This window comes from Carassius auratus, chromosome 4 (genome assembly GCF_003368295.1).
Source record: "Carassius auratus strain Wakin chromosome 4, ASM336829v1, whole genome shotgun sequence".
Classification (NCBI taxonomy): Eukaryota; Metazoa; Chordata; class Actinopteri; order Cypriniformes; family Cyprinidae; genus Carassius; species Carassius auratus.
In genome coordinates this window covers 25,751,168-25,763,557 of record NC_039246.1, presented here as the reverse complement: position 1 = coordinate 25,763,557, position 12,390 = coordinate 25,751,168, and the positions used below count along the sequence as shown (strand labels likewise).

The 12,390-nt window shown below is 36.9% G+C and overlaps 1 protein-coding gene across 1 annotated transcript in view; it reads left to right on the top strand.

The window, feature by feature from the left end:
- The first annotated feature begins 956 nt into the window (after positions 1-956).
- LOC113063979 (high mobility group protein HMGI-C-like) overlaps positions 957-12,390 on the top strand; it is a 28,033-nt gene continuing 16,599 nt past the window's right edge. The window contains exons 1-3 of the mRNA XM_026234453.1: positions 957-1,414; positions 3,716-3,802; positions 8,033-8,083. Coding sequence (XP_026090238.1) covers positions 1,292-1,414; positions 3,716-3,802; positions 8,033-8,083 — 261 coding nt within the window. The 5' untranslated portion in view covers positions 957-1,291. The remainder of the gene's footprint in view (positions 1,415-3,715; positions 3,803-8,032; positions 8,084-12,390) is intronic.

The following is a 12,390-nucleotide window of genomic DNA, read 5'->3' as shown; positions in this document are numbered from 1 at the left end:
ATAACTTGGCCATAAACATTTTATATATATCTATATATCTATATATATATATATATATATATATATATATATATATATATATATCTATATCTATATCTATATCTATATCTATATATATATATATATATATATATATATATATATATATATATATATATATATATGTGTGTGTGTGTGTGTGTGTATATATATATATATATATATATATATATATGTGTGTGTGTGTGTGTGTGTGTTATGTATATATACATTTTTTTTGGCGTCTACAAAAAGTAACGGATAAATGGATAAAAACACATATTTTTGTTTTAATATTACTTTTCTTAATATACTGTTACGCCTATTGTATTGCAATCATGCAGCCTCTAAGAAGTCGAACTAAATAGATGAAATCTGAAATGATCTCATCATGTGGCAATGCTGAGGGCAGTAAATGCAACACGAAACTTTTCTCTCAAATATTTATTCCTGGAAAAAGTACACTAAAAGAATAGTTGGCGGACACAAAAAAGAATCGGAGCACATCCCAAAGGTTACGTATCGTTAACATGTCTTGAGATAAACAAACAAATAAACAGTCTATCAACTGTGCTGTGTCTTTAAACTTTTCTGGAGTGTAGCCAGTAACATGAATGGTGCTGGACACGTGAGTTTGTCTCAATGTGGTCTCCCCTCTTAGTATTTCTCATGTTTTCTCTGGCTGTTGTCCAATTCTTTTCTCTCTCTCTTTTTGCGCCTCTCGTGCCCCCTCCCTCCCCGTGTTATCCACCCACGGGAAAAGTGATTTTCGCCTCTCTCTCTCTCTCTCTCTCTCTTTCCTCTTTTTTTTAATGTATATACCTCATCCTCATCCACAGTCTGTGGACTTATTTCCGTGTGGGCAGCAGGGATGCATTTAAAATGCCCCCATTTTTTGACTTAAACCAATCCGCGTAGAAAGCCGTTCCCCGCAAATTCTTGAATCCGCACTAGTGTGGATTTGACAGTGCACTGTCACACTTCCCTCTGCGAATGTCTCGTTCAAATAGCAATCGATAACCGGGCTTATTTTATTACTAAAGCCACCCCCACTTAATTCTACACAGGAGATTTTTTTCCCCTCAGCGTGTGTAAGCCAAATTCTCAAACCAAGAGACAGCACGTGCTTCTCACAATACCGCGCTTTTAGTTTACATTCTGCATCCCCTTCATGTGCACACCGTTGTTCTTGATAAGCGCGCATTGGTGAGCGCAAGACACTGACTGCAGGAACAGAACGTGCTCAAGACTCCGTTTGGAACTCACACACACGATGAGCGCGCGCGGTGAGGAAGCCGCCGGCGAAGCTTCAGGATCGCAGGAGCAAACCGAGCCCGAGCCTGCCCCTGCCGAGCCAAAGAAGAGGGGACCGGGTAGACCCAGGAAGCCGCAACAGGTCAGTGTGTGACTCTTATTTCTTCCACCTTTAATATTCTAAATTGAGGAACGGGCGCGTTTAGACCTGCAGGGCTGCTCAATAAACATTCTTACTGTAACCATATATTAGGCTACTCTTCGCCCGCACTTTATGGCTCATGTTTACATGCACCCCTGCTGCAAAAACAGCTTAAACCAGACTGGGCTAGTTTGCTGGTCTCTCAGACAGGTCTGGCTGCAGGTTTTCACTTTGACCACCTATGCGACCAGCTAAACCTGCTTAACACCAGCTTAGCCAGGCTGGGAGACCAAGTAGTCCAGTTAAGACCAGCAAACCAATCTAGTCTGGTTTAAGATGTTATATATATATATATATATATATATATATATATATATATATATATATATATATATATATATATATATATATTGGTGTGATTTATTGTACTTTATATTTTGTACAGGATGGAATGTATGGAAACTATGTATAACTTGGCCATAAACATATATATATAGGCTACAACAAGCGATTTTTTTATTTTATTTAATTTCTAATTTTTTCCTCTAAATATTTACTGCTTTCAATAATGTTTTACCTTCACTACTTCATTTTAACATGCATGCCATGCAGTATGACGAATTATTATTTAAGTGCAGATATTTTAATGTACTTTGAGTTGTGTGTATCATAATTCAAGATAAATAAAAATGTTTCTTTAAAATAGTTTTGATGAATTAAAGTATGGCACACTGAAGGACACTGCTGTCATTGCATGAAATATGAAGTCTCTTCGTTTCTACTGTGTTCTATTCAAGAATGTCCACTGGGTGTTTTTAGACAGAAGTATCAAGCTTGTGTGCTTATACTGCGATTGCATTTGAAGTTTGTGTTTCTCTTGTGGGGAATTCCTGCAGACTGAATGTATAGCTTGTATGTGTGTTAGGTTTATTGTAGGCCTACGAGTAGCACTTGTTTGTATTTGTACAGGAAGCACTTTGTTCCTAGCAGATAGTATTCCAAATTACACGCTTGCCATCTGTTGAACAACGGTCTCTCGTATGTGATGCTAAAGCACTTTTGTGAGTTGATTTGGATAAGATCTGCTAAATGTATAGCCTGCGCTACAGGGTCCTCTGTTGATGTGATGAGATCAAACCCAGTTTGCTTTAGAAATCTTTTATCAGACCAAATAAAATATATATTTGAACAAACCATTATAGGTTTTCTTAAATGATGCACTGTGATTCGTCTAAATTACAAAACATACATATATTATATAGTTATTATATAGTAATAATTATATAGTAGTATATATAGTATATAGTAGTAGTATATGTATAGTAATTGATATAGTAGGCCTAAATGTTTTGTGTGTATATAGAGATAGAGACAAATGTTGTATATTGGCTATTTTAAATTTACCTGTTGGTGTGAGCAGTGGTTACTATAACAACAGGCATGTAATTAAAATGTAATGTCACTGAACATCTATCTATTTAGTCATGACCACATCCTTCGAAATTCTTGTTTTGAGTGTTTGTGGTCAGAGGATGTGATTCACTATCTTAAGTAATTCACAAGTGACTCACTGCAGTACCTCTGTTTGCAAATAGCCATGAGGATGAGCTGGCCAGAAGGGTTAAAAATAAAGTCATTCACCAAATATACTAAATTGTTTGTCTGGCAAAGATGATGCATGTATGTGGAAACATTTTTTTTTAATTCTTAAAAAAAACAAAAAAAACAAAAAACTTTTTGTTGTATGTGCAAGAATTGGAGATACATTTAGTTGTTTTTCATGTATGCACACACATACACACACACAACATTTGCTTGTTGCTTTGGTTTTAACTTGCTTTGGTTTTAACTTAACTCAAAATGTATTAAGACACTTCTGGACAGTCATGCTACAATTTAAATGCATGAATGTCTTTGCCATAGATGGCCAATCAAATGGCACCTGCACATGGCTAAGCTAATTTTGCCATTACCGGTACTTTAAAGCAGCTGGTCCCAATGTGATTTTTAAAGGCTGTATGAAGTCAGTTCTTCTTTCGTTCACACAGCAGAGTAACCACAGGTGTAGTTCGTCACAGTAGCTATGAACATGATCCACAAACGTTTGAAAAACAGAAAGCGTCCAGATGCATTTGCTGTTATTTTGAGCAATGTATTTATTGTTTTATGATTTGAAGAAAAAAAAACTGGTGTGAAAAGTGTGCTTGTGGTTTCTTCCGAATAAATGCCACTTAGCTTGCTGATGGTTCATGCCATTGTTTTCTGCGCTCATGGCATAAGTTCACCTCCTCTCATTCTCAGGAACCCACAGGAGAGCCTGTCCCCAAACGACCGAGGGGACGCCCCAAAGGAAGCAAGAACAAGGGCCCATCCAAAGCAGCGCAGAAGGTGAGAACCAGGCAAATTTCTGCACACCTTAAAAGTAAAAAAAACAAACTCTGCTCTAACTCTATCTATCATACATTCTGTGTATCATTCTATTATGTCTATCCAACTGAAAAGTTGTTCTATCCTTCTATTTATCATTCTATCTATCATGTACCACTTCACAAGAAAAAGAATATTAACCTTGGCAGTGTTAACTGAGGAAATGGGCTCTTACCATTTTTATAAATCATTTATCAAGAACGTGTCAGGAACATTTAGAAGTATGAGAAATGTGTCAACATCCGGGGCGTATGTATGTGTGTGTGTGAATGTTGGGGACTGCCTTATTGATGTCTAAATCATAAAGCCTGTGTGAACGGAGCGCAGTGAGCCGAACCTCTTTGCTGTGTATTTCAGCGCAGTAGTTAACACTAAGCTCCAGTAATGTGGCGAGGGGAGTCCTTCTGACCTGCACACCTAAAAGTAGCAGTGAATTCTACACACATAAATACTCTCTCTCTCTGTGTCTCGCCTTAGGCAAGTTACCACGCATACGCGAGAGAACCACAAACATGCAGGCATACACACACACACACACAGGCATGCATGCATGAAGTGTATACTTTGCGCAGGGAGTATAGAGCATGTACTGTTGAATATTTCCAAACAAACTCCGTTCCAATTCCTTGCTAATACCCATGTAAACAGAAAAGCAAATAGCAGCATCACATAAGATTTAGTCGCTGTGCATCAGTGTAGCTGAATGCGACTGTCAGCATTTGTAATCGCATATTTCTGTTTATGTATTGGGAATGCCTTTAAAGAGGAGTTGTTCTGGCGAGCGTTTTGTAATGAAGTCATTAACATTTCAGCCTCGCTTGTGTGTGTGGTCTAGTCTGGCATATGTTTGCGGGAAGTTCCCTCCAACTGTCAGTGCGTTTGAGTTTTAGAAGTATTACTATGTGATTCTCATCTCCGAGTTGTCAAGGGACGCTGAGAAGTCTATTTGCGGAATTAGTTTAGGTTAATAACTCACTGACAGCTCCGACCACTCTCTTTTCGCAGCGATGTACCACTGTAAACAGCCACGGGACTGCTTTGAAAAGCTTCAGCACTTTTCTGCTAGCGTAATCCCGTTTAATCTTATTTAGCATTGTTATGATACAGTGGACTGATAAATCCATCGAGATGAAAAGAATCTAAATCGGCAAGGTGCCTCACTAGAGACACTTCTCACAAGATTTGCTCTCCCGTCCGCTATCAGTCATCTGTCTCCTACCACTTTCACAACCCAAAGTTTAAAGGCTCTGCGTCTCAAACTGACTCCACACTGATGCTGCACTTGCTCAAACATACTTTAAGTACCAGAGGAGAACTATTTTGTAAGGTAAGTATTGCAGAATGAGAAAATACATTGTTATACAAGGAATACAATGAATAAACATAAACCTCCAGATTCATGAAATGTAGCAGTCAATAAATAATGCAGTTTAATTCACACATTACAGATTCTGCCATTCACATTACAGAGCCTTCTGTTGGCCCTTAATTGCACTAAAGAACCCACAGAACTGGTATCACATGAGCAATCCAGACTAAATCAGGCTAAGCAAGCCATAATATACCTCAGTGTTTATTAACACGGTTTTAGCTGTCAACACATATAACCAGACAGTTTCTGCCCTGCTATGATCTTTTTGGTCAATACATTGGCCTTAATGACTAGCCTGAATATTTTCCATTGACTAGATATTGTTGGAACTTGATACGGGGCACCAGGGGGCTAATTTTAAACTCTCCATTCGCAAAAGTGGGTTTGGCAAAGGCGATACCGCCCCTCCCTTTCCATTAATAAGTGATGGCCTTGTCCCCGGCCTCACACGCATGCCAGGATGTCCTGGTGTCGAAGAGGACAGTGAGCACCCAGGCTTGTCTCTGCCGTGGACACGAGACTTGGCTGGACGAGACACGCAAACACTGACATGATTAATTGATCAGGGTGTCGTCTTGCAGACCATTAAATCTCCTCATTAAAAATGCAGCATCCCCAACCGAGGACTGAGGGTAGGGAGACACTGATTGGACTGAGAAAGACGGACAGAGACATTGTGAAAGACACAGATGAGGAGAGGTGAGGTTAAAGGGATCGTGTCTTTGAGAATGTGAAGGAATTATAAGCCCCGTAATCTAATCTTTACATAACATTTTTTTACCTATTTTCGATCCTGTAAGGACCCACATGGCTGACCACCGACCCGTAGCTGCCTCTGTGTCCTTTCTAAGTGACCGGCTGCGGCATGAACTATGACGCTCAGGTTTATATTTCTCCATCATGCCTACGCCGAATGGTGAAGCGTCCTTGGGGTATTCAAAACAAACTGTGCTTGTTGGAGAAGTGGTAATGTGAGCCTTGACAATGCCTGCATACTTAGTCAGGGAAAACAGACCAACCCAAACAGGGCTGAACACATCACACACAACACGAGAGACAGGGATGCATTTTAGAAGCTGTTGAGGAAGTCTTCCAACCATAAGAATAGGGGTTCAAAGGGACCCACAAAAGAAAGTTCTGTCATCATTTACCCTCATGTCTTTTCAAACCCATATGACTCTTTCTTCACTGTCAGAGAAGAATGTGCTAAAATTGTACCTTCAGGAGTACATTGGGGCAGTTCCTTTAAAGAGAAAACTTTGTGCCTTATCTTGATCTAAATGGTGCGTATTAGTGCCTTAAAATAGGAATATGTTCCCTTAAGGAACTTCTGTAAATATTTTAAGAGTAAATAAAGTACAAAGTTGTCCCTTTAAAGACGCTGAACCATGAAAAGCTGTTGAACCCACCTAAGGTTTAATTTATATAAAAGGTGAATATTTGAAGAAAATATTGAAGGTAAGTGTGTGTCTGTAAAACTTCAAAATGACCAGAAAGTGTCTCATATGGCTCGTTCGTGGTATTTCAAATCTTCTGAAACCATACGCTAGGTTTGGGTGAGGAAAAGATCCAAATTTAAGACATTATTTACTGAAAATCTTAATGTCTTCCCTGGTGTAGTACTTCCTTGAGAGAAGTATAATGTTGTCCGATTAATGAACAGAATCATCCTGCTGAATCGGATCTTTTCAGTGAATCATTGATTCAGTTCACGGAACAAGTGCTGTTTTAGTATTATTTATGTATTGTTCACTATATATAAATAAATATATATATATATATATATATATATATATATATATATATATATATATATATATATATATATATATATATATATATATATATATATATATATATTATTATTATTATTTTTTTTTTTCATTTTAATTTCATTTTTTTTTTTTTTTGTAATGTCATTTTTAGCAGTTTTGTTAGGATTTTTATAACACTGATTTGTATCTCACTTGGTTGGACGTACTCTGCTGACAAACATGATAGCACTGACGCCTACCCTTCTTGGGTCATTCGCAGAATTCATAGATGTTTGATGATTTGGGTAAAGTTTCCTGCAGGCCTCTGTATAACAAAAAAGCCCATGGCCAGAAGAAAACTTTATATCCTATAAATAAAGAAGACACGTCTCGTCTTGTTAATTGTCTCCGACCACGCCGTTCAAACCCACGGGGCAAGGCTCTCCTGCTTCCACTTGTCAAATAATTTCAGTTACATTTTCAGAGGAGGACAAAATTGTTGCTTGAATGACACATAATGTCCTTGGAAAAAAATACCCTTCTGTTTTGGTTCATACGGTGGAGTTAGACAACAGTCAAATCAGAAATCTTGCCTCCTAAACATTATTAATGTTCTTTAGCAACGGGAAGGTGAAGTTATGTTTTAGAAAAAATGTTAAAGGCATTGGTGTTTTATCTTTACAGACTACTTCAGTGAACTTAAGTTGGAGCCACTATTATAGAAACCCCATAACTGTCTTTCATGGCCCTTATCTGGGTGGTTTTGCTGATAATGGTGCTCTTATTTACACTTGAATGGCATAAAATTCCTCTAGTGAAATATTACGCTGTACAGACCAGGAACTTGAGCTATGGAGATAGTTCATTGTTGGAGGCCCGGATATACCTTACAAACTCTTTCTGCATTAAAAGTGTTAGAGGAAATGGAGCCCTAGCATTTAACCTTCTCCTTTTGTGGCTGTATATGAAAATGACTCTGCTTGTGACAAATTGTGTGCCTGAAAAATTTGTTTAAAGCACTTGATGAAATACCGGCCACTAATTCATGGTTGTTGGCATTTGCAGAAAGCTGAGACCACAGGGGAGAAAAGACCTAGAGGGAGACCCAGGAAATGGGTGAGTTTGTTTACATTAGTCATACATATAACTGAACACAGCCATTTGCAGCACGTTCCCATTTACCTTCCAAAACTATGCAGGAAAATTCACCAGTATGCTTTTCAGTTTATCAGTATTGGAAAAACATATTTTGAATCATGTTTTATTATTCATTCATTCATTAATAAACAAAAATTATGTTTATATTTTATGAATACATTTTACTTTAATGAATTTTCTTGTAATGTTAATTTATATATATATAATGTTAATATAATTTCCTTTATTATTCAATTAACAAACAAAGTATTTTCCTGTTGATCTGGCTTGTTGAGTGTTAGATATATACTGATACCTGGAAACATAAATGTGTCATTATATATAGGCCTCTATATAGGGGTCATAAATACATATATACATACAGACAGACAGACAGACATACAGACATAAACACACATGGTGTTTTTTTTTAGTATTTTACCAATTAATAAGATTTGAGTATAAAGTCTTTAATTAATATCCTGCAACATAAGTGTAAAATTACATAAACATAAACATTTTTATATACCAACAATATTGTAGAAAAGTATGATTAAATCAATTCAGTCCTTTAGGAGTAAATTTGTAGGGGTATTTGTAACTTAAAACAAAAAACAGCTTGACTTTATATATGTCTTATATATGTTTTTTTTTAAATTGTGCAATCAAAAAAAACATATATAAGACATATATAAGGTCAAGTTTTATATTTGAACTTACAATTACATATATAGTTATTATTTTTTCAAAAAAAAATTTTTTAGTATAAATATGTTAATCTTTTTTTAGTATACATTTATGCATAAAAAATTCAAACCACTCATGTACTTGTTTTACCTAATCACTTATTCATTGCAGAATTCATGTGCAAAAGATTCAAAGGATGTGCAAAGGATTCGCAACTGTTTGCACTCAGGTCTAATTCAGCAGTTCCTCCAGTAAAGTTTTGGGTGTTTATCAGCCTGACACATTTGATTGATAGCTGGAGGAGTAAAGCCGCAGGCAGTTAAAAGTGCCACCAGAATGACTACGGGGAGATATGGAGAGAATGAACCCTTTGTGGCATGCCGACTCTGTGTCCTTATGGATTTTTCTCAGGCAGACAGGAAAAGCAAAGCATTCCGAGGCCCCTGGACACACATGCACACACACACCGACTTGAAAGATTCAAAAGTGTGTCACATCTGAATTCACTATACGTTTTTAGGAAAGTGACGGCACAGATTTGATATACCGTGTGCAAATCTTTAAAGTCGGCTATTTTGTTCTCAGTTCCTCGGATCCTCAGTGTGGTTTCATTAAACAGTTGCATGAATTCACATATAGCACGGGGGGCTGAAATGATTTGTTCAATACAGAAATGAGTATATTTGTATTGGAGGAAAACATGACCCATCTGACTCTATCATCCAGGAATGCAATTTGAGTCACATGTGAGCCGAGCTGTTCCAAAACACCCTTTACATCCAGGTCTCGGCTGAGCCCCTATAGCGTACATGCTAAAGTTCAGCTTTTACTCGTCACGTCAAACTGTTTTAGGACAGAAACTTTAAACTTTAATATACACACAAAGCGTTAGATAAATCGGAGAATGAGGGCAGGTTTACAGAAGCATCGGAGCCCTGCTTGTGGACAAAAGTGTTTTTTTTATTTACCAAACCTTTTTTTTTTTTACTTTATGGTACGTTATTTGCATTTGGACTGTGAAAGATAGGATAGAAAGTGATTGGTAGAAATGAATTGTTGCTAATTGTATTCAAACTTATGGTGTCTGTATGAGCACCAAGACTCTAATCTGGTTTTGTTGTTAAATTAGTTGCATTATCTAGATAGTTTTTTCTTTTTCTTTTTTGGTACATTAATCGCTTTTAACGCACCAAAGTGTTGCACTTTTCATGGAGCATGTCTATTAGAGAATAATTATAGAAAGCTACATTTCAAAAGTCCATTTTCAAACTAACGTCAAACCTGAAAATGTTTTTTTTTCACACAACATAGTAGGGTTAACGTTGATCCAGACACGTGTTTAAATGAGTGTGTGAGATTGAGAGTCTGAACGGCTGAACTCTCTGGACTGAACTGATAAAGTTTACATTTATTGCCCTATTTCCTTTGTACTGATGCCCGAAGGTGCATTCGGCTGCACTTTCATGATGGCTGCGTGATGCAGGTACACACTCCCACACACACACACACACACGCACACGCACTTGATCCACCCACACACTGATGTCAGTTAATCTTAAACAAATAGATAATGGAGCGATTTGCTTTGTAGATGCTAAGTAGACTTTGTAAATGTTTTTCCTCACTTAGCAACATAAGTAGCAAATAAAATAGTGCCTTTTTTTCTCATTTATAAACATTCTACACATAAAGAAATGAATGTGGAGGAAATAATTCCAAAATAAACCAAAAAATTTGCTTTTGCTTGATGCTGTATCCATGAGTATGAAGTTTGAGACAACCTTTTTCAGAGTATGTCTTCAAAGACGTAACCAAAATAGTTTGTCCTCCTGATTGAAACGCAAGCAAACAAACTAAAAGATTATGGGTCAAAGGTTAACTAGACTTAAGCAAGGGTAGAAGTCTGTCAGGCAACAGGAGATTTTTCTCATAGAAGTATGATAAATTTTACCCTGTGGAGAAACAAATATGCTAGCGCTTTCAACTATTTTCCTTTGAGAAAGTAATTTGCAAAAAAATAAAAAATAAAAAAATAAAAAAAGTTTTAGCTACAAATTAAAATCCTGTTTTTCATTAAATTCTAAGATTTATAATTTTCGTTTATATTTCCTTAATATTTTTCCTTTATTTCGTATTTTGTTTTCAATTTAACAAGTGAAAAAATATGAAGAGAAATGCTTAGAAAATCACTCATGAAAACTTGTACGGAAAAATGGACAACTTAATGTAATGATAGTACTAATCAAATTATTATTAAAACATAATTTTTTAAGAATAGTCACCAGGATTTATTCACCAGAATAATGTAAATACACAACACAGTATTTCAACAAAAGATATGCTTTTGATTATTACAATTTATTGAAACCATTCAAATGGAATCGAGAAAATTAATGGATATTATAGAATTTTGTGAAAATGAAACTAAATCGAGAGAAAACATATTTCGTAATACGGCATAAAAAATGTACTTTTTGTTAAACTTGTAATAAATTGCTGTTCAAGTTTTATGACATGCTTTTTGATTGGTAAATTTTAATTGAACCATTAAAACATATTCTTGAAAATAAAACAGAATCCAGAAAAATTGAATGGGAAAAATGGAATTTGGAAAAAAAATTAACAGGTTTCATAGGGCCCTACTTAAGCTTTTTCTAATGCACAAAGACACATGTTGCAGTTTATATGAGTTACAAGCTGGTGTGAATCTGGAGTCATATTCATCATGCTGTAGTCATACTACAAACATCCTGAATGTGGAGTGGGCATAGTGGTATGACATCCTGTGAATAAGTCCGAGATGAACTTGTGGCCAAGTGTATGAATGATAATGAGTCAGAGATGGAGAGCAGAGAGAGACAGCACTCCGATCGGAACGTTAGGATGTCCGAAAAAAGAATGAGCCCTGCATTTCCAGATGTGTGCCAAGGCTTTTTTTGAGTTCAGCCAATGCAGTTTGCGGCAGAAAACCAACATTTTTTGTCTTCCTGTCTCCTTTTTTATGAATGGGCAATAGGAAACGTGTGCGTCTGCAGCCCTCCGTCCTCTTGTATGGGTCATTGTGTGTGGGTTATGATCTGTTTAGCATGTCACAGATGAATTGACATGGATGAGGGGCTGCACGGCGGTCTCCACATCTACAGGGTGGAATTGACAAGAGCTTTGCCATTCCTCGTCTGGATAAACAAGTCAGTTTTCTTCATTTAGCTACTGCTCGCCCTCCTGGAACTAATTATAGCATATCCTTTTTGGCTACAAGGGGCCGCTGGAATGTTTTCCTTTGGCCCCCTCCCCCAACTAAGTATCTCCACCCCGTAAATGGTTAATAGTGGAAGGTGGCTCTGGCTACGAGAAGTGAAAAAAAAAAATGCTTTAATCACGTTCATTCCTCCAGAGATATTTAGGACAGCCACCAAAGGCTCATCAGGACTGCTTCATCCGTCAGGTTCAGAATGAGCCCTGTTGAGATGGATGCATTGAGCTTTACGCTTTCAGACGGGAAATCCAGCAGTCAGAGGATGTAGAAAAGTTTGGGATTCTTAAAATAATATTTTGCAGGTGGCACAGCTGCTACGTGAGGATATTAGTTTGCTGCAAAA